Consider the following 23935-nt stretch of genomic DNA (forward strand, 5'->3'; position numbering starts at 1 on the left):
ACAGTGGAATTGAGAAACAGATTTAAGGGCCTAGATCTGATAGATAGAGTGCCTGATGAACTATGGAATGAGGTTCGTGACATTGTACAGGAGACAGGGATCAAGACCATCCCCATGGAAAAGAAATGCAAAAAGCAAAATGGCTGTCTGGAGAGGCCTTACAAATAGCTGTGAAAAGAAGAGAAGCGAAAAGCAAAGGAGAAAAGGAAAGACATAAGCATCTGAATGCAGAGTTCCAAAGAATAGAAGAAGCGATAAGAAAGCCTTCCTCAGCAATCAATGCAAAGAAATAGAGGAAAACAACAGAATGGGAAAGATTAGAGATCTCTTCAAGAAAATTAGAGATACCAAGGGAACATTTCATGCAAAGATGGGCTCGATAAAGAAGATATACAAATAGCTAATAAACAGAGGAAAAGATGCTCGACATCACTAACCATAATGCAATGCTATTGATACTTCAGATCTGTGAGAATGGCTGTTATCAAGAAAACAAACAATAACAAGTGTTGGTGAGGATGTGGAAAGTTTGCAACCCTTGTCCATTTTTGGTGGGAATATAAAATGGTAGAGTCATTGTGTAAAGCAGGATGGCAGTTCTTCCAAAAAAAAGTTAACAAAATTATATAGTAAACATCAATTCCATTTCTGAATATATACCCAAAAGAATTGAAAGCAGACACAAATGGATATTTGTATACCCATGTGCATAGCAATCTTATTCACAATAGCCAAAAGGTAGAAGTAAACCCAAGTGTGTTAATTTGCGAAGGGCTGCCATAACAAAATGCTACAGACTGGGTGACTTAAATAGCAGAAATTTCTTTTCTCAGTTTTGGAGGCTGGAAGTCTAAGATCAAGCTGTCAGTAGGGTTGGTTTCTCTTGTGCCTCTCTCGTTGGCTTATAGATGGCCACCTTCCTGCTGTGTCTTCACATAGGCCTTTTGCACTCAGTTTCTTGGACTAGGGTCTTATACCCATGACGTCATTAACTCCATTACCTCTTCAAAGTCCTATCTCAAATGCAGTCACATTAGAGATTATGAATTTTGAGGAGACACAATTCAGTCCATGACACCAAATGACCATCAGAGGATGGATGGATACACAAAAAGGCTATATATACATGCAATGGAATATTATTCAGCCTTAAAAAGGAAATTCTGGCACATGCTACATGGATAAACCTTGCAGACATTATGGTAACAGACATAAGCCAGTCACAAAAGGACAAACACTGTATGATTCCACTTACATGGCAGATCTAGAGGAATTAAATTCATAGAGACAGAAAGTAGAATGCTGGCTGCCAAGGGCTAGGGGAAGGAGAGACTGGGGAATTACTGTTTAATGAGTACAGAGTTTCAGTTTTGGAAGATGAAAAAGTTCTGGAGATGGATGATGGTGATGCGGTTGTACAACAGTGTGAATGTGTTTCATGCTACTGAATTCTACACTTACAAATAGTTAACATGGCATGTTTTATGCTGTGTATATATACCACAATAAAGAATGTGCAAGAACTTCCCTGAGACAGTAATCATTAAAACTAGGGAACTGGACTTCTCTGGTGGACCAGTCGATTAGAATCTGCCTGCCAATGCAGGGGACACGGGTTTGATCCCTGGTCTAGGAAGATCCCACAGGCCGTAGGGCAACTAAGCCCATGGGCCACAACTACTGAGCCTGTGCTCTAGAGCCCAGGAGCCACTACTGAGCCCACAGACCACAACTGCTGAAGCCCATGCACCCTAGAGCCTGTGCCTTGTGACAAAGATTAGCTCCTGCTTGCTGCAACTAGAGAAAGCCCACAGCAGCAACGCAGATCCAGAACCTCCAGAAATTAATTAATGTAAAAACACACAAAAACTTGGGGAACTCATCTTTTCATGCATCTTTACACTTACATGTGTATATATTACGTGCTTTCTGTCCTCATAGAAATCCTTTTAATTTCAAAATATTTTATTATTGTATATTTCAAATGTATAGAGAATCGTAATGCAGATGCCCATGTACCCACCACTCACGTTTAGAAAATGTTTTGTATTTTCCCATTCTTGCTTGAGAGCTTTTATAAAAGTCTCTTACCATGTAATACTCAGTACCTAAAATATTCTGTGTGTATAAAATTTAATTGCACACTTAAGAACCTACCACAACACCCAGTCTTGGAACTAGGCCCTGTGGATACCTTTGAATCCACCTGTGTCCAACACCATGTCATGGCATCCCCCTGCCGCTGCCTACCTGCACCTCGTCCCCTGCCACCAAGAAAGACTGTTCTGACTTTTGTGTTTATTCTTCTCTTGCTTGTCACATATGTATCTAGCTCTATTCTGGCCACTTCTTGCTGCCTGAAAACCTGTCTCAAAACAGTGATTTAAAGCATCAAGCATTTAATTATATCTCATGATTCTGTGTGTCAGGAATTCAAGCAGGGTTCTGGTAGGAGATTCTTCTATTACAAAGAGTGGATGGGCTGGGCTGGAAGGCCTACATGGGCTCCGCACAAGTCTGGAGGCTTGGTGGAGATGGATGCGTAGAAGGCTGGGTTCAGCTGGGACTGTTTACTGGAGCCAAACCTCCTGAATAACAGACTCTGGGTAGTCAGACTTTTCCTAGGGTAGCTCAGGGCTCTCAGTGTCCCAAGAAAGCCAAATAAAGCTATAAGACTTCTTATGACTTAGTCTAGAAGTCTGGAATGTCACCCTGCTGTAGTCTATTGCTCAAGCAAGTCTCTAAGACCAGCCCAGATTCAGGAGGAGGGGAATTTTCTCCACCTCTTGATGGGAGGATTAGAGAAGAATTCTTGGCCGTATTTAATCTATCACAACAGCCCCTAGACTATGTTTTTAGTATTTTTATTGCCAGATGGTGACAGGGGTCCTGTACATGCTGAGCATTCCATAGCAAATGTCACCTTCTCAATTAGGCTTATCCGGATATCTTGTTTTTCTTCCTTTCATTAAAAAAAAGTTTTATAATGGAAAATTTCCAACGTAGAAAAACGTACAACAGATCCATCACGCTGCTTCAATGATTGGCTCATGGCCAATCTTGCTTTCACGCCCCCACCTATTATTTCCCCCCACTCCCATATTATTTTGAAATAAAGGCTTTTTTTGTCTATAGATAATTGAATATTACTGTATTTCTAAAAGACAGGTTATTTTTAAAAAATAACCACAGTATATTATTTCATATTCTAAAGTGAAGTTACTGAGTTGTGTCTCACTCTTTGCAACCCCATGGGCTCCTACCAGGCTCCTCTGTCCATGGGATTTTCCAGGCAAGGGTACTAGAGGGGGTTGCCATTTCCTTCTCCAGGGGATTTGCCCAACCCAGGGATCGGACCTGGGTCCCCCACATTGCAGGCAGACGCTTTACCATCTGAGCCTTCTAAAAGCCACAACAATTCCTTGATATCAATGTATGTTCAAGTGTGTGCAAATTTCCAGTTGTCTCCTAAGTGTCATAAATGTGTATTTTTTTCTGCACAAACTCTCCCTTTTTTAAATGTGCATGTATTTTAAAGTTTATTGGAATTGGAATCCAAATGAGGACCATATGTCACTATTGACCGATATTTCTTCTTCTTTTTTGGCCATGCCACATGCATGACACGTGGGATCTTAGTTCCCTGACCAGGAATTGAACCTGTGCCCCCTGCAGTGGAAGCCCAGGGTCCTAACCACTGAACCTTCAGGGAAGTTCCTAATTGATATTTCTTGAATCTGTTTATCTATTGGTTTCTCTCTTATGTCTTTTTTCCTTGCAACCTATTTGTTAATGAAACCAGGTTGTTATCCATATAAAAACAATTGATAGCATCTTAGATTAGAAACACAGGAATATTTTTGCTTTATGAAACCCAGAAAGTTTTCCAAGTTCTCCAGTTTTTCGCTTAACAAGCATAATACAGTTTCTTGGCACTTTTTGCTTCCTCAGCACAAATTTCTCCCTTATTCCTTCTTCATTGAATCTTGACCTTGTTCAACATGTTCCAAGGGAAATTAACTATAATCTTAGCTTTAAAAGTGGGCTTGACTGGGGAAAAGACAAACCCATCCCCCATTTCCAGTGATTGATTAAGAAATGGGACATTTGAGCCCATTCTGACTAGTGGGACTTGAGAGATTTGTCATTGCGGTTGAGAATTGACTCAGAAAGCCTTTCTCGAGGAAGCTTGCACTCACATGACTATTGTCAGTCTCTCTTCTGAATATTCATTGGAAGAACTGATGCTGAAGCTGAAGCTCCAATACTTTGGCCACCTGATGTGAAGAGTTGCCTCATTGGAAAAGACCCTGATGCTGGGAAAGATTGTGGGCAGGAGGAGACAGGGGCAACAGAGGATAAGATGGTTAGATAGCATCACCAACTTAATGGACATGAGTTTTAGCAAACTCTGGGAGATTGTGAAGGACAGGGAAGCCTGGCGTGCTACAGTCCATGGGGTTGCAAAGAGTCGGACATGACTGAGCAACTGAACAACAATTCCTGACTGCAAGAAGGCACAGACTTAGGATGAAATTGGCATTATGGACCACAGAGTAGAGCGATGGAAACCCCGTGAGTCCTTGGCATCATAGTGGAGCAGTGGATCAACTGGTCATGCCTCTGGATTTCCCAGTTACATAGTCAATAAATCTTATTGTGTAAGCCAGTTTGATCTGGGCAATGTGACTGGGAGCCTAGAACATCCTAACTGATACAAAGGCCATTCTGATGAGTCCAGTCCCCCTGTCTGGCTTCTTGTCTTGTCACTTCCCTCTATCTTCCCTTTTGCAACCAGAATAGGCTACTCACCATTTCCCCCACTGCCCTGCGATTTTTTCCCTATGACTTTGCCCAAGCAGATCTTACGGATGAAACATTTTCCCCAGCTTTGTTTCCTCTCTATCTCCCTGTCAAAACCTTTCCCACTCTCCCAGGTTCCATTTCAATTATAGTTTCCCCCTGAAGCTTCTCCCCGAATGCTCCCCCACCTCCGCCTCCCTCTTCTGAGTTTCCTCTTTGAATTCCTGTTGCATTAGGTGTGCCCCTTTTCTAGCACTGAAGGAAGAGTTGCCTTGCTTTACAAATGCTTATATACTTGATCCCTCTCCCCTACTAGACTTTAACCCCGTCAAGTGCAGGGATAATTTTCTTTCATCCCTATCCCTGAAGAACCTAGCACAGAGCCTGAGACAGAAATTTCCATTTCGAGTGTGCCTTCATAAGTCCAACAAAGTCAGCTTAGGTACCCAACTAACACAACTGACTATATGGCACTGTACTGTAATAGTACTGTAATAGTAATAAAAATAAAAACTGTACTGTAATAGTACTTTCAATACTTTTCACACAAATAATACGTAAAAAACACACAAAAATAAAATACTTTTAATCTTACAGTATAATACCTTGAAAAGTACAGTAGTACAGTACAACAGCTGGTATGTCTTAGCAGTACCAGCTACATCACTGCTGCTTTTACACTTGCTTCCAGACATCCTGGGCTTGAAATAAAGATACTGTACTACTATACTCCATACAGTACTGTACAGTAAAGTGCACTAAAGTACAATCACTTGTAGAGGGTGCACGCATGTGACAATGTATGCCAGACACAGATGTTCGCATCCTTGAAAGTTCGCAACTCGAAGGTTCTTGTGTAGGGCACTTGTGCTGAGTTGAACAGCAACAATACCAAAGGCGGTTGCTTCTTTAACTTATGTAACTCCAGTCAGTTGTTTCCTATGAAGGCTCAGTGACTTTTTAAAGAAATTGTTATGTCTCCAATTTACAAGTAACATATATAAACACATTTTGAAAGTGGGGAAGTCAGATTCAACTGAAGGCTGTATCTTCCCCCAAGTTCCAACAAAAGGCCAGATGGCCTCTTGTGAAACTTGTTTAACCACACCTGACCAACTAGAGCAAATGTTGCAACTGTTAACAAAATGTCTTCAGAAAGGTGATTCTGGAAGTGCTGAGTTTCAGGAAGACTCAGACTGAGGAAAGACCAGATAACTTTAAGAAAAGGATGGTTTGAACACCATCCCTGGTGTCAGACAGATCCCGGTTTCAGTACTGGTTATGTTCCAGATATATCACCTTGGACAAATTCCTTCCACTCTCTGGGAGCTCAGCTCCCTCATCTAATAAAATGGGAAGGGGGAATAATAGTGCATACTCAAGAGGGCGTTGTGAATAGGAATGAAGCAGTGCATGCCCGGTGTCCACACATAGTTGGTGCTCAGTAAAAATGTACCTGCCATTAACAACAAGGAGGGTGATCCTCAAGGGATGGGAGGGGAAAGCAGTGGAAAGTAGGGGTAATGGGGACAGGATAGTGGGGACTGGGGAGGGAACATCTAAGTAGACCTTTTTGTATAGCTCTGACTCTTATCTTTTGCCATAATAAGTATTTACGACTGGGAGCTGGAGGGCCTACATGAAGTATGAAAGTGAAAGTGAAATCGCTCAGTCGTGTCCGACTCTTTGCAACCCCATGGACTGTAACCTGCAACCCCAGGCTCCTCCATCCATGGGATTTTCCAGGCAAGAGTACTGGAGTGGGTTGCCATTTCCTTCTCCAGCAGATCTTCCCAACCCAGGGATCAAACCCGGGTCTTCCGCGTTGCAGGCAGATGCTTTACTGTCTGAGCCACCAGGGAAGCTGAGTTTATACATGAAGTTTATACATGAAGTATAAACACTAACAAATGAATCAAATTCTATTATAGGTTATTAAAGTAATTGTGGAAAAGAGCATTTTTACTGAATACTGTAAGTCTTATGACAACGATCTGTCCACAAATACTGGACTCTAGTTAATAAATCTGTTATAGGCATATGTAACTACTTTATGATACTAGGGTCGAACAAACTAGTGAGTTGAGCCACATTCTCTCTGTCAAAGAAAAAAAAAGTTTAAGAATAAAGAAAAGGGGAAGGTTAGAGTGGATCTTGTGGATGAGAGTGGAGACAATAGACATACGGAAATAAACATACTGACGTCCCCACTCTCACTGAAACTATAGGATTCATTCTAGCCCAGATACAGAAGTAAACATAGATGTGTGTCTACATGGGTTAGTATGCACGCTTGTATTTCCTAGCTCTGTCCACTGGGAGGACCTAGAAGCAAGAACACCCCAACAGTCATAAGCACATCTAGCCCTTGGATCTTGATTTCTAATACCATTGTCCAGTAAAGGAACCAGGGCTTCTTGAAGTAATGGTTGATTCCATACCAGGGCAGGGTAAACACAAGGTAAACCTGTAATATCCCATGGTGTCAGGAAATAGGAAAGTGCTTGAAAAAGGGTGGGACTAATGGGAAGATGCACAGCAAATGTTCCAGGGGAAAATATGTGCAACAGAAATGAACCTGTGATTTAAGTTCAAAACTCTCAAATACTGTCATAATGCAAGGAATAGGAGAAAAAATGTTGAGAAGTTCTACTGAAAAGCTACCAAGTTTGAAAGTCACTTCAGTCATGAATCATAATGAGGAGGCTCATTATGATGTACACTCAGGCTGTATAAAGAGGAAACTTGAAACTTAATTTGGCAGTTTTTATTGGTAATGCTTGAAGTTACAAATAATAATGAAAACCCATTAAAAATCATTACTCTTTCAAGTGGTTTGAAGTATCTATAAAATACACATTTAAAAATGGCAAAGAGCACACACAAGCCTTCATGCCAGAGTTATTTTGTCTGAAGCTGCCCACGGGATCATAAAATAAGCCAGCAGAAAAATTTGAAGATCACATTAGAAGAACTCTGTAATCATCTTTGAAAATGCTTCCCAGTGCCAGAGGAGGTCAGTTTGCATTCTTAAAGATCAGCCATGATCTCAAAAAAGCACTTTAATGTACAAGTCATTTGGAATTATTACCTTCAATGAGCTTAATATTTTCCTCTATGCTATCAGTGTATTCATTTCCACTTAAGAGCTGAGTGCCAAAGGTTAAGTGGCAGTGAACAAAGAGCCAGGTTCTGGACTAAGATTGCCTGGGTTCAAATTCCTCATCTGCCACTTCTAGCTGTGTGATTCTGGGCAAATGATGCAGCCTCTCTGGGCTTGCATTTCTTTATATGCAAAACTGGGGTAATTAAAAAAACCAACCCACCATCATAGGGTTTATCATAAAGATTCAAAATGCTTAGTATGGTCCTATTGCATATGGTAATAATAAAATATTAATAATAAATAGGGTTTGGGGGTTTTGTGTGGGTTTTTTTGTTCAACCTGAACATGTTTTGCTTCTTATTCTAGGTAATTCAGATACAATTTTAAAATATTATATTTACCTTTTAACTTTCTATCATTTATTCAACAAATATTTATTGGGCACTACAATTTGGCAGGCACTGTTGTAGGGGTCTGGGATGCCCTCACAGAGCTGATGGTGTACCACCGGAGACAGCCAATAAATAGGGAAATAAAGGAAAAGCTCCATTCGGCAGGTGCTTATAAGGGAACAGCTCTGCCATAGGCCATGTGGACAAGGTCAACTGCAGCAGTCAGACCCAAGTCTCAGATCAACGCCCTGTGACCCTCCCAGGAACATGGTAAACAGCTTTGTGAGGAGCTGTCCTGAGGCTACTGGTCACCCACCTCCCAATCTTGAGGGGCTGCCTCAGAAGGCAGTTTCTGGTCCCTCTCCTTGGTTCCTGAGAGGCATGGGACTTCCAACCTTGCATCACTGAGGGTACAACTGAGGGTGATACAATCATTTAGTTGGAGTATGGAGCCGACCCCACCACGACAGGGCAACCCACCACTTGTCATCTGTCCTGCCTGGTTTGGTGCCATCCTGCAGAGACTGGGGATGCAGGAAGCTGACATCATGCTGGGATCTCCCTACCCTTCGAAGTAATAAACTCTCTGCATCCACCTTGGGCTTTGTTTCCTCCCCATCCCAATCGATGGCAGAGTGGCAAGTCCCACCTAGGAGCTATGGCAGTAGTTACCATTAAGGGACTGCCTGACCACTTGACAGAGCTAAGGACCATGAGGAGATTAAAACAGAGGTAATGGAGAGAGACTTTGACGCTATTAGGCAGACCAGGGACAGGTCCACCAAGGTGATAGGTGAGCTCATCTGGGGAAACAGAGTAAGAGGCAGAAGGCACAGCAGTGTGAAGTGAAGTGAGACAGGAGGCGGAGGTTAAGTGAAGTTAGAGGAGTGGGCAGGGGCTGATTTACCTGGGTTGGGAAGATCCCCTGGAGAAGGAAATGGCAACCCACTCCAGTATCCTTGCCTGGAAAATCTCATGGACAGAGGAGCCTGGTGGGCTGCAGTCCATGGGGTCGCGAAGTCGGGCATGACTGAGCAATTAACACTTACTTACTTACTTTTGCAGGTCTGAGGATAGCTTGAGTTTTCAAGTGTTAAGAAGGCAAGCGATATACAGTTGACGCTGGAACGACACAGAGATTAGGGCCACTGACCCTTCAAGTAGTCAGAAATCCGCATAGAAGGTGTCAGTTCCATGTGCACGGATTCAATGCACAGCAGAGTGTGTAGCCCTGGAGGTATTTTTTGTAACACATTGGTATATAAGTGGTCCACACAGGTGAACATCATTATTCAAGGGTCAATTATAATCTGATTCGTAGTTTTCAAAAGACTATCATCCAAAAAAGAGGAAAAAAAACACATAAGAATGAAAAAAGGATGTCCCAAACTATGGCAACCCATTCCAGTATTCTTGCCTGGAGAATCCCATGGACAGAGGAGCCTGATGGGTCACAAAGAGTTGGACACGACTGAAAGCAGGGGCCTAGCACTCTGGTGAAATATGCTCAGAGTACTAGGAGTCTGGTGCTAGGAGCAGCAAGGTGGGGAAGAGATAATCTACCCTTGTAGGAGTTGGGCTTGAACTCTGAAACCAGGAGCCACAGAAAGGATTTGAGACTTCCCTGGTGGCTCAGATGGTAAAGCGTCTGTCTACAATGCGGGAGACCCAGGTTCAATCCCTGGGTTTGGAAGATCCCCTGGAGAAGGAAATGGCAATCCACTCCAGTACTATTGCCTGGAAAATCCCATGGACAGAGGAGCCTGGTAGGCTACAGTCCATGGGGTCACAAAGAGTTGGACATGACTGAGTGACTTCACTCACTCACACACGCATACACAGCCCTATCAAGACTCACTCTAGATAAGATTTAAATTAGGATCACTTAGGGTGCTGTGTTGAAAGGCTGTGTCTGTTGGTCAGGGGAAAAGGGGACAAGAATGGAAGCTGGAGTTCAAATCAAATCGAATCGGAGGTTACTGCCATAATCCACGGAAGAAATCATGGCAAATTTGTCCGTGGCAGCCTTCCCTCCACGATTTTGGCAACTGAAGCTCAGAGATAGTCTCTTCTGTGAAATGTGCTTAGAATGGATAAAAATAATGTATATAAATAATTTAGCACAGCATTTAACATATACTAAACCTATTAAATAGTAGCTACTAATGGCTTTGCCAGTTTCATTCCTGAAGCCTCTGCACCTACCTTGAGAACTGCTCTTACAGGTTCTTGTGTCTTTAAAAAATGCAAATACAATCTTATCTCTCTCTACTTAAAAACCTTGAAGTGCCTTCACCCTGTGGAATGCAGAAAATCTACCTTCCTGGTCACAGCCTACTGGGTGGTCCATCGTCTGGCCTTGACCGTCCTCTCCTGGCTCAGAGACACTGGCTTTCCTTCTCTCCCTCCGACCCCTCAGATGGTTGTCACCATCAGCTCATCTCTTCCTGAGGCTGGTTTCTCTTCCATTCAGTTGCAGCTCAACAATGACCTTCCCTAACTGCCTTATCTAACATATGGCGTCCACCCCTCACCCACCGGTCCCTAGCACATTGCTGTTTTAGGTCCTTCACAACCTAACACTATTGGAAATTATTTGGTTTGCTGTCCCTCTCCCCAACTAGAATGAAATCTTTGTGAAACTAGGAACCTTGTCCATTTTTCCCAGGACCTAGCATACTGTAGATGCTCAATGTATTTCTAGGATCTCAAATGCAGGGAAGGACATTACCTGATTAACTTAAGCCTAGCTAAAGAATTAAGACACTAGCCCAGGTTATCTATAAATCTTCTATACATGGAATTAAAATGGGGGCCTACCTATATTTACAGGTATGATTCATAGAATATTATAAGCACTCACAATATGGGAACATATGAAGGCTTTGACATAATGAATTTTCCAGGTTGCTGAGGTTTTCTTCTTTAAGCACCAACATTTCCCTGGATGGCAACATTCCTAAAACAGTCTGTGTTGCCCTAGCTCCTAAAATCAAGTAAATGAAATTTCATTTTCCCTTCCTTATGAACATTCCTTATTGTAAGAGGCTGAAGTGAAACAGCAGCCCTGGGGGATTACTGAGGTGTGACATTTATGACCATCTGCTCCAATCCTCAATGACTGCATGGTCCCGGAGCCTGCAGCTTTTTCCTTTTAAATATTCTTCCTCTACCTTGACAGGCTGTTATCCTAAAAATTACTGCTATTCCTGTCAGTATCTCCCCTCCCCTTTCTTATAAATGTGTTAGGGGAAGCACACTGGTTGAAACCGCCCACCCTGGCCAGGCACCATAGTAGCTATTTACATGAGCTGTTTTATGACAGGAGATCCTGATAAGGAATACGGAACTAATGAGCCACCACCAACTGGACGAGTTTGGGAAAGGTCGAAAGGAGACACTGCATGTCCGTCCACTTCCCAGAATCCCTCTCGCTAGCATCCATCTTGGCTGAGCGATGCATGCGCCACCAGGAAAGACTCTGAATTAGAATGACTGGCAAAGGCCACACGGAAACTAATCCCGTCACCATAAAACCCGACATTGCAGGCCACATGGCAGAGCAGTTCTCCTGGGTTCGCTTACCCTACTGCTCTCTACCCGGGTGCCCTTTCCCAATAGAATCTCTTGCTTTGTCAGCACATGTGTCTCCTCGGACAATTCATTTCCGAGTGTTAGACAAGAGCCCAGTTTCGGGCCCTGGAAGGGGTCCCCCTTCCTGCAACAGAAAGAAGAGGGTAAGGCAGGTGTGCAGTGGGAGGCAGGATGCAGTGGTGAGTAGGGTGGCCTGGGACACCTGGTGGGGGGATGTGGTGAGGAGAGGACTTGGGAGGCATCCTCTTCCTGATCCTGGATGCTACACTCACAGGGTAACACTTACCTCAGACTCACAGGTCACAAAGAGCAAATGAGATAACAAAAAGTGAAAATATTTTGCAAACTAGGAAGTTCTAGGACTGTAACACATTATTATTCATTATCATTCAAAGTTCCCCATGAGGAATTACAGCAAACTTTTTAAGGCACAAATATAGCTAGATGGCCTACAAGGTTGCTAGTTCATACCTTACCTGGAGCAGAGAAGCAGTGAAGAGTTTTGGCTTAAAACTTACCTTCCTGCTCCCAGAAAACAAAAGGTTTTGTTGTTGTTCTTTAGTCAATAGAGTATTCTCTACCCAAAGAAGGTAGCAGTCTATGTTTGAAAAGCTGTGGAAGTGTAGGTGAAGTTGTGACTGAAACAATTTAACAGAATTACAAAAGAGAGAGCCATGTGATTTTATTTTTGGTTGCCCCTCTCAGTTTGTGGGATCTTTCTTCCATGACCAGGGATCGAACTTGGGCCCTTGGCAGTGGAAGTACAAAGTCCTAACCACTAGACCACCAGAGAATTCCCTGAGTGGTGTTATTTTAGCATAGGAAAATATAATAAACTATATACTATGTGTCTAAAATCTAAGGCCTCTGAAGAAGGTCTAGCTCCACCAACCCGTTTTAATAGAAAATCATTATTTGCTGTGTTTGGTAAAGATTACAATTAAACTATCTACTAAAATTTAACAGACAAGGAAAAGGTAGCCAACAGAAAACTAAACTAGGTTAATTTGTAGAGAAATGACAGGTATGCATAATTTCCTTTAAAGAGACAGCCTTTATTTGAAGGATTTTTACACTAAAGAATTCAAAAAGTGGTAGGTTTCTGGAACTTACTGACCTGTATTGAAAAGGAACTGTTGACAAACGTTCACCAGAAATAATCTGAACAAGCAAGAAAATATAGTCAATACTACTGAAATCTACTAAAAAAGTTCCAGGACATAGTTTCTCTGACATAACAATACCTCACAGATACGAAACTGACCGCCTGTTACTTTTCTAAACACACAGTGGTATAGTTAACAATATTCAATCACTTCTGTTCTTTCCTGAATATATAAAAATTAAAATACCAATTAAAAAACTAATATATTCTTCTCTTTAAATGTTTCTTACAGATACAATTTCCATATTTTCAGTCAATAGTGGTGTGGTTTAAGAGATATTTCATTCACAAGTCAAACAACAATCTACCCAAAGGGAACTGATAGTCTTTAGGCTCGTAGTGCAAATGAAGAGTTCAGGAATGCAGCAACTGACATTTCTAAAATACAAAACAGATCGAATTCTTAGGAGATGCATGCAATAAGCTCTACTAAGCAGCTGGCCACAGAATGAGAACATTGGATCATGTCACTGGTGATTTCAATGGGATGCCAGGTATTTCCAAACTCAACTCGAACTCTCATCTTAGGCTTTGTATTTTGCTTTTCCAGTTTCGCTAATGACACACACGTGCTATAAAATAAAAATTGAGACATTTACATTAGAAAAATATCATCTGAAGTGAAAGGCAAGCACAATATTTGGCATGTCTTCTATGAATAGTATTATGCTGCAGGGGTTTTAGTGAAACCAACAGAGATCTATGTGCCTTCCCTATCTTCCTCATCCATACTCACAAATGCATTCTCCAGATTCCTGCCTCCAGAGGAGGAGGTGGGTATTTGAAGCAGAGTGACTTAAGAGATAGAAACTAGTTCCTTTCTTTCTTATGATCACATCTATCATCTGAAATAATAATGGGACGGTTATTGTGTATTAAAGCTGTTCAACTGTGGAGCCAGCAAGAAGTGTCGCCCTCGCCTGGCCAAGTTCCAGCTCTAAGGACACCTGTACTTGACTACAGCTTTATGTGACTAATGGGAACCATCAGTCTGTTCGAATTATGAGGTGGTGGAAAGAGAAAACAAGTCTTCCCTTTTGTAAATTTTTATATGGGTTCTGAAAACTGAGAGTGAAGAAAAGAAGCATTACTTACATTCAAGTCCCTGAAGTATTCATTATAGTCAAGGGCATATCCCACAACAAACTTGTCTGGAATTTCAAATCCAACAACTAAAAAGAACCATAATTCATCATTCAGATACAGAAAACATCACTTTCAAATCTAATATGTGTAAACATTCTCTAAAGTAACTCTAAACCATTTCATATAAAACTTGTTTGGGTTAAAGACGGTTCAATGATTAACGAAAAGTAATTCACTTACAGTCTGGTCTATATCCAACACTTCGAGGGGTCCTTTTCACCAGCAAGCTGTTAATTATAAAATGTGACATGTGACACATGGAGACACCAGAGGGCATTACAGAAGAGGACATGTGTGTTCTGCAACATGGTTTCATCTGCCGTTTAGCCTGCTATGGTCAGTTTTCACAGACTCAAAGACTGTGAAATGGAGAGCAACATCACAGGGCACCCTGGGTAGGGGCAGCAACAAGCTCACGCTACAGATGGGGCCCTTGACTGATCTCTACCTGGGACAGAAGGGACTGTTCTGAGAGCTGCCCCCTGACTACCCACATGTCCATCAAAGGGCAGCTCACTAGGAGGATGAATGGGTGGGGAATGCCAATGAGCAAAGATGATAAGATAAAGGCTCTTAGTCCCAAATCAAATAAGTGGCTTACAAAGGGGCACTTTAGCCAAAAAATAAATAAACAAACTACCACCCTAAGGAGTTGGTATTTACTTTGGGGAGCAGAAACTGCCGGTAGGATGCAGCAACTCTACAAAAGCTAATTTCAAAAAAAAAAAAATCAAAAAAAAAAAAAAAAAGCTAATTTCATAACCCAAATGCTGCCTGCAGAATTTTTTCAGCTATTAAAAAAAAAAAAAAAAACCAACCTGTAATGGTGCTTTGAACGTCTTTACATATGATAAGGGCAGTCCCAATAAAACTCAAGATTTCACACCTTCAGAGATAAGTATATTAAAAGGGCTGGAAAAAACCTACACATCAGAATTATCTGGGAACCTTAAAAAATATGTAACAGAACTGAGATGCCCAAGCCATACCCCTCACCAATTACATCTGAAGCTCAGGGGAAGGCACTTTTAAATTCTCAGGCGAGGGACTTCCTGCTCCAAATACAGGGGGGTCTAGGTTTGATCTCTGGTCACGGAACTGGATCCTATGTATCAGAGCTGGGAGTTCACAGTGCCACAACTCATGATTCCACATGCCGCAGCTGGGGATCAAGGATCCCGAGTGCCATAGCTAGGACCTGGGGCAGCCAAATAAATAAATTAAATTAATAACTATTAAAAAAAACCTCTCAGGTGATTACAATGTGCAGCCTAAGTTGAGGAGCACTAGCCTACACTCCAAGAGATCACAGTCTAGTAAGTCCTTTGTGATTCTCCTTCCAGTAATGAGAGGAGACACTTGGACTCGGTTTTTATTTAGAAAGAAAATAACAAACTGATCACAGCAAAACCCCTTCCATCTACCTGAACTCATTCAGGAACAATCCAGAAAAGGTATCATTAAACTCAGTGCAAGCTGTACTAAGAGCTCAGGGGAACTCAGCACCTTATGTTCCTATAGATTTGAATTAAATAATTGGAAGTTACCAAAAAAATGCACAGGGAGGATCCCTGTGTCCTTTCCCCAGTTTCCTCCAATGAACATTTCACATAATGCAGCAGATTACCACAACCAGGACATGGACATTGGTGGACTGACCTTGTCCAGATTTCACCAGCTTTACATGCTCATATTTATATATGTGTAGTTCTAGGCAATTGTATCACATGTGTGGATTCATGTAACCACCACCACAATCAGGATACAGAACTTTCCATCACACATGGCTTTCTCTTGCTACCTCTTTATTTATAGTCACCTCCAGACATCACCTCCTAACCCTTGACAAACACTAATCTGTTCTCCATTTCTATCATTTTGTCACTTTAAGAGGCTGTATAAATGGAATTATACAGTATGTGCCCTTTTTAAGATTGGCTTTTATTGAACAGTCCCTTGATCCTCCTCCAAGTCACTGTGTGGATCAGTAGCTTGTTCCTTTTTAGGGCTGAGTAGGATCCCATGGTAGGGTGGACCACAGTTTAATCAGTCACCTACCAAAGGACATTTTCATTCTTTCCAGTTTGGAGCTATTACAAATGCAGCTGCCATGAACATCCATACATGGGTTTTTGTGCAGATGCAAGTTTGCATTTCTCTGGGAGAAAAGCCCAGTGTACAGCTGTTGGGAGCTATATGGCATATACAGGTTTCATTTCTTAAGAAACTGCCAAACTGTTTCCCAAATGCTGAGTTTTTTATTTGCAATTTAACTTTGAAGTTAAAAAGCTTTCTAGTCATTCTTAACCCTGCTCTGAATAAAAAGAATAAGCTTTATGTTTCCTCTCCTTATGCATAAAGCACAGATACACATACACTACACAAACAAATGCACAATATATCTGTAATATTAAAATGTAATGGCGAGGAAGAGATTAAGAAAAAAAGGTTGAAAAACAAATGACTTGGGTCAAGTCCATCACTAAATGACCTAGGTATTCTTTGAATACTTCACACCTCCAGCCACAGGAAATACCTCTCTCACGAGGCAGTCTTTCTCAGTTTCTCAGCATATTCCAGGAAAGAGGCACAAAAGAATATCTAGAAAAGTACATACCACGGTAGGTTGACATTTAAAACCCTAAAAGCACGTAGAGAAATAAGCAAGTGCACTGACTGGTTTACAGGAAATTGCTTAGAGCACTAGAATGCATCATTTCTACACTTTTATCATGCCTGTCCCAAATCCTGATGATAAACTTGCACCAGCTATCAGAAAAGCCCTGAAAGACAAACTACAGACATATGACTCAGTGGAAGGCTTACTCTGATTCAAAGATGTTCAACAAATACTTTGTTCCTTTAAGAGAGGTTTATAAAAACCAGGTAATCATTTAGGGGAAAAAAAGGCAGACCACTATCTGACCCCTACACAAAAATTGCAGATTGGTCAAATTTTAGAAAAATAAATAAATAAGGAAAAAAAAATCCACACAGGAATGTCAGTCGACAAAACACTTAAAATAGTACAGCATAAACTCAGCCAGGTTTCTGGGTTCAAATCTCACCTTTACAGTGATCCAGCTCTGTGCTTTTTGGATAATTCCCTATGCCTTGCTATTCCTATCCATGAAGTGGGACTAACAACTGACCTCAGAGTTGTTGGGGGGGGGGGGGCGGGCGGTGAAACTATAATTAGGGATAAAATAAACACAGGTAGAATAAAGCAAAAACCAGACGGCATAGGTAGGACCAGGAGGTGAGGCTGATTCAGAAGAAAGGAAGTAGGCATTGTCCATTTTCAATGTAGTTACAAAACAAGATGCAATACACAGGACCAATCCAGCACTCAATTGCAGCAGCGAAGGAGCTTCAAGGCCTAACCTTTCCCACCACCTCCTTATTTGTCTTTAGGATCCTTGGTCTCAATTTTGCAAAGTGGCCCCAAACCCTCTGCCATGCTACCCTGGAAAAGTTGGTATCATTACTATATTGTTGAAAAACCAAACATTAATAACATAAGACGATAAGGCAACTGCACTGAAAAGCTTTAAAACGTGATGAATGATTTACAAGGACGTTTACTGAGTCCTACTTGAGATCATATTACTTTGTGAAGATAAAACCAGAGTTGAGAAAATTTACTCTTACAAAGCAGCAAGTACTCTTTTTTCAAATGAAGTAGCTTATGTCAAAATGTTATATACGTACCTCGCAACCTTGACCATCTTTGGTTTATGCTTCTTGACCAAGGAAAGCAAAGTCTGCATTGTCTTCCCAGTGTCAATTATATCCTTTAAAAACAAAGCAAAGATATTTAAATGGCAAATAAAACCATCACAGCTTTAAATTCAGTCATTATACAAACACACACAAAAAACGAAAATCCCATGTATAACTGGAATAATGCCACTTTTTTCAGTGCAGTTATTCTCACCACAATTCATACTGAGATATTCTAGAATCTGAAAATCAGTTGGCTCTCAGCAAGCAGTAGGAACGCCAGTCCTCAGGGCTGGATTTTATAGGCACCAAGAGGTCAATGACAGCTAGTTTAAATATATATGCAAGTATGTACATGCATATTTTATTAGAGAGTTGTGGTGCTGCCCTTCATTATAGGAGATTAGATATTTTTTCATAAATTCAAGATGAGGATGCTTTGCTTCCAACTCTTAGACGCGGGTGGTTAAAAGACCACACTGAGAAACACTGTTTTATATTATCTTAAAAGTATCCAAGGGACCTCCCTGGTGGTCCAGTGGCTAAGACTCCACATTCCCAATGCAGGGGCCCGGGTTCTATCCCTGGTGAGGGAACTAGCTCCTGCATGCCGCAACTTAAAATCCCGCATGCCACCACTAAGACCAGGTGCAGCCAAGCAAATAAAGACTAAAAAAAAAGTATCCAAAATATTAAGATTTTACCATATAGAATGACTTTACATGAAAGTTAATTTTAGCTATTTAGTCAAAAGTAGGACATTATTCAAAAGAAACCCATCTCTAATTGGGAAAATATTTCTTCAACCATAACCCTAATGTTCTTTAGTGAAAATATTCTCTGCAGATGGTCTAAAGCAGTGCTCACAAAATGAAGCTGTAAGTCATCAGAAACACCAGGGCTGGGGATTTGTGAAAAATACAGATCTCTGGGCTGTGATAGACAGACTCTGACTCTCGCTCTCTAGTGGACACGTCGAGAATAATCCCCTGCTCCCTGAGGGTGAGCAGGACTTGTGAAATGATGGAGTAGGCATTAGGTTGTGTTACACAAAATGGCTGGAGCAGCCTGGAGAGAGATTCGGCTGGTTTTGAAGAAGTCAGCTGCCATGTGAGAGGGCCGTGTGCTAGGACATGAGGACAGCCGAGCAAGAAAATGGGGCTCCTAGTCTCGCAACCACAGGAACTCAGTTGTGCCAACAATGGGAATGAATTTGGAAGACAGTACCAGAGTACCATGAACCACAGGTGAGATCAGAGTCCCAGCTTTGATTCAGCCTGATGAGACCTGGGGCAGAGGACTCAGCTACCCTGAACTCAGGCCCCTGATCCCTGAACCCTGAGATAATAAATGTGCGTTGTTTTAAGCTGCTTAGTTTGTAGTAATTTCTTAAGTGGCATTACCCTAGACAAAATGAATCAATCTGAAGTGGAATTAGTGAATCTGCATTTTTAAAAAGCAACCAGTTCCCAGGGATACTCATGTACACAAACCATTTGGAAAGAGTCTTACTTGTTTATTTTTTTAATCTATAAGCTAAAATCTAAGAACCCTGATAACAATTTTAAAAAAATGAATTAGGGGTTACTGGCAGCTCAGATGGTAAAGAATCCACCTGTAATGCGGGAGGCCTGGATTCAACCCCTGGGTCGGGAAGATCCCCTAGAAAGAGAAATGGCAACCCACTCCAGTATTCTTGCTGGGAGAATCCCCATGGACTGTAGCTCCCCAGGCTCCTCTGCCCATGGGGCTGCAAAGAGTAGGACACAACTGAGCAACTAAGCGCATGCTGCCCTTAAGCCTTATATCATTTTACAGAAAAGAGTGAGAATTTATTCTATATAGTACTTTGATGAGTAATTTGGCAATAACAGTCAAATTGAAAATGTACAAATTCTACAACCAAGTCATTACATCCAGAGGGTACTCAAACACATGCACACGGGACATCACAAGGATGCTCTTAGCAATCCTGTTGTAGTAGGAAAAATTGGAAGCAAACTCCCTATTTGTAGGGCAACAAATAGGTTGATTCATACACTGCAATGTTATGATGAATTTTAAGGTCAAGTAACTCTATATGTCTCAACATGAATAACCTCAAAACCAATTCTGAGTGAGAATAACAAGTTGCAAGAGAGAACATATAGAGACTATGGGCTTCCCTGATAGCTCGGTTGGTAAAGAATTCACCTGCAGTGCAGGAGACCCCGGTTTGATTCCTGGGTTGGGAAGATCCCCTGGAAAAGGGATAGGCTACCCACTCCAGTATTCTTGGGCTTCCCTTACGGCTCAGCTGGTAAAGAATCCACCTGCAATGTGGGAGACCTGGGTTTGATCCCTGGGTCAGAAAGATCCCCCGGAGAAGGTAAAGGTTACCCAATCCAGTATTTTGGCCTGGAGAATTTCATAGACTATACAGTCCATGGGGTCACAAAGAGTCGGACACAACTGAGTGACTTTCACATGTAAATTATCAAAAGATATGCTTTGTATATGATTATATATACGCAAGAGAAGCATAAAAACATGGATGGGAATGATATATGTAACTTTAAAAGAAAGTTTTAAATTCCAAGCCAAAAAGAGAGGGGTAAGATATATAACATAATGTTTCCACTATTCAATTTAACTTAAAAATAAATTACTAAATACTTCTTACAAACAATCTCATTCCCTTATAACACAAGCCCATCAGGAAAACTGATGAAAAGGAATTTCTTTCCCTGGGTTACCTTTAGGACTGCGTATACAAAGTTAGAAAATCATAAACACCACATTAAAAATATGTAAAACTTACTTCGACAATCAAGACATTCTGGAAGAAAAAGAGAAATGAAAATCAGTACAATGAATCAGACAGTGTTTCCAATTATAGTTTAAAGTCACATCATAACAAACTCTAAGGATTTCTCCAAATTCTTGTTTTAACCTACTTTACTATATCAAACCCTGATTTAAACAAATGGGCCATCTGTTGGGATTTGAAACTCTTTAATATAAAATTTTCACTGCAATGGAATTTTTAAAATAAAATGTGACCCATATGTTCAATTTTTAAAAAGACTTTCTATTACTTAAACAGAATAATCTCAGGCAAGTTGAAAATTTTCTCTGGGCCTCAGTTTCCCATGTAGAAATATACTAATATGTATTCCAACTCTAACATTTAAAAACTATAATTTGTACAAGAACTCCAAAATCATGCATTTAACTTACCATATGGAATGCTATTAAAACCCCCATTTTCTTGGTAGGCTGAAATTGATCTGCATGTGCTCATATTCTTGGACTAAACTAAAAAAAAGATACCAATGCTTCCTGCTACCATAAACCCTTATCCCAATTTCTACCTCTTAGAATTTTATAGCTAAAAGAACCCTTAGAGGAAATACTGCCTTAACTGTCTAAGGTAGAGAAGAGTCCTATCTATTCTTGGGAATGAGGTAGCATTTCACATACTGATTATAATCAGTCATAAGAAGACTCATGTTATAGTATTTATTTGCAGTCCTCATTTCTCTGTCACATACCTACATCAGGTATGATGTTCTCTATACTTTTCTAAGTCAGTGGTTATCAAGGGAGGTTTGAAAGAAACATTCGAAATTTTTTAAACCTCACCTTATGTAATCTGTAATTTTATAACTGCATGTATTTTATAATATACATATTACTACAATAGTTCACATACAATACTCTCTTCCTCATATTACAACTAATTTCTCTATTCTCAAAAGATACTGTAACCTAAATCTTTAGGAAAATTGAATACACATTTGACCCTTGAACGACGAGGAGGCTAGGGACACCAACCTTCCACACACTTGAAAACCATATATGCCTTTACAGCCGGCTGTATCCACAGTTCCTCCATATTCACAGATTCGACCAACTACAGATTGTGTAGTAGTGTAGCACAGATATAAAAAAAATGCGCATATGAGTGGACTCACACAGTTCAAACCCATGTTGTTCAAGGGCCAACTGCAATCAAGTAATGAACCAATAATTGTTTCACCACCCACCATGTGGTTTGCTCAGCATTTTCTCTAGCCCAGCTAGCACATCTGAAGGATAATATTTTCCCATCAGTAACTGTGGCTCACTGATGTGGCAATCAGAACCATGGGATGGAGTTATAGTTTGAAAATAGCACTGAATTATGAGACAGAGAAACTGGAGTCTAGTCTTGGCTCGAATACTAAGTAGCTGCAAAAGCTTGTCTACATCATAATCAAAGACTTTTAGTACTATGAGACAGTTTACACAAATCAAAGATTAAATATTTGCCACACAAAATTATAGTATCCACAGTATGGTATCATTACTGTTTAAAAATAAAAGAATGAGAATTACAACTATTATTGAGAGTTTATTTTATATCAAATAGCTACCTCTTTACTTAATAAATGAAAAAAAAAGGTTCAGAGGTCAAATGATTTGCTTAAAGTTATAGAAATAGTCAAGTGGATAGACTTGAAGAGAGGTTTTCAGGGTTCAAAGCCCATATTCTCAGCTACTAACTAGGAAAAAAAAAGGGAAACTACTCATAGAGACAAACTGAAATAGAAAGTCTAAATAATCCATAATCTTACCCCTAAGAAACAACTTCACCCAACTTCTGCATCTTGATTTTTTTCCACAATAAATGAGCTTACTCTAAGTTATTTCAGAAGCAAAGAACTTGTAAGATCACAGAGCTATGCAGTGGGAAAGCCACTAGGTAGGAAAGGCAAGGTCAAATGGAATCAGAAAGCTTTGAAGGCTAGGTCCCTTTCAGCACTAAAAACTGATTCTAGGAGTAAGGGCTTCAAATGACTTCTAAATATGGACAAAGCATGCTGAAAGGGAAGGAGGATATGCCTGGCAGAAAGGGAGAAGAGTCAACAGCTTACAATTTCTCCTTTGAAGTTTTCAAAGATGTTGAGGAAGACAACCTTAGTTTGGCATGACTTTGATATGAGGCCATAGAATTTGACACGTGTTGTATGTTAAAATTGCCTTATAGATACTCAGTCATGTTAGTAAGCTATAAGCATTAAAATCTAAAAACCAGAGGAAGAAAAGAACTTTGGAGCTAGATAGACCTAAATTTAAATTCAAGTTCTATCATTCGCCAGCTTCCCTGGTAGCTCAGATGGTAAAGATTCTGCCTGCAATGCAGGAGGCCTGGGTTCAATCCCTTGGTTGGGAAGATCCCCTGGAGAAGGGAATGGCAATCCACTCCAGTATTCTTGCTTGGAGAATCCCATGGACAGACCATGCGGTCGCAAAGAGTCAGACATGACTGAGTGACTAACACTTTAACTTTCTTTCCCTCTGCCGGCAGAGTGACTTTGGACAAATCCTTCAACCTTTCTGAGTCTTTAGTTTCTTGATCTATAAAATGAGAATGAGAATATCTACCTCACAGGATTCTTGTGAAACTTTTGTAAGTTTACGCCTTTATATCTGGTACTGTGTCTATCAGCAAAAAAAAATAAAATAACTGGCAGCTGAAAAACAAATCATAGCAGTCCATCATTTATCGCAGGTTACTCAAAAATCATTTCAGTGTATCAGAAGAATAATACTCAAACATTTTAATAGCTCTATTATCTCAGCTAAACATCGATAGTGGAAGATTTTTGATGTATTTAAAACTCTTTTTGTGATTCCTTAAAATAATAGTATATTTGAAGTGTTCGAACTACCAGAAACTGCTGAAAGAGTTCTACACGATTAGTATCACTTGACCCTCTTAATTCTCTGAGGTGGTTGCCAGTATCATCCCACCATACATATGGGAGTCAGAGAAGTTGAAGACCCTGCCCAAGGTCACGAAGTTAGGAAGCACTGAGTCAAGCATTGAATCGAAGTTCTTCACTTCCAGAACCCACACTTTCAGTCACTACGTTATACTGTTTATCTTTTAAGAAACTATGTGTGATCTAGTTTTTAAAAGGAGGCTTTCCCTTCATATATTCTTTTGAAGGATCCCAAATTAGATCCGCACAGAAGCAT

At 40.7% G+C, this 23935-nt stretch overlaps 1 protein-coding gene across 1 annotated transcript in view; it reads right to left on the reverse strand.

The window, feature by feature from the left end:
* Positions 1 to 12929: 12929 nt before the first annotated feature.
* HPRT1 (hypoxanthine phosphoribosyltransferase 1) overlaps positions 12930 to 23935 on the reverse strand; it is a 30351-nt gene continuing 19345 nt past the window's right edge. The window contains exons 5-9 of the mRNA XM_015105023.3: positions 20730 to 20747; positions 17918 to 18000; positions 14387 to 14433; positions 14156 to 14232; positions 12930 to 13632 (exon numbers count right to left, since the gene is read on the reverse strand). Coding sequence (XP_014960509.1) covers positions 13585 to 13632; positions 14156 to 14232; positions 14387 to 14433; positions 17918 to 18000; positions 20730 to 20747 — 273 coding nt within the window. The 3' untranslated portion in view covers positions 12930 to 13584. The remainder of the gene's footprint in view (positions 13633 to 14155; positions 14233 to 14386; positions 14434 to 17917; positions 18001 to 20729; positions 20748 to 23935) is intronic.

Source organism: Ovis aries, chromosome X (assembly GCF_016772045.2).
Source record: "Ovis aries strain OAR_USU_Benz2616 breed Rambouillet chromosome X, ARS-UI_Ramb_v3.0, whole genome shotgun sequence".
Lineage (NCBI taxonomy): Eukaryota > Metazoa > Chordata > Mammalia > Artiodactyla > Bovidae > Ovis > Ovis aries.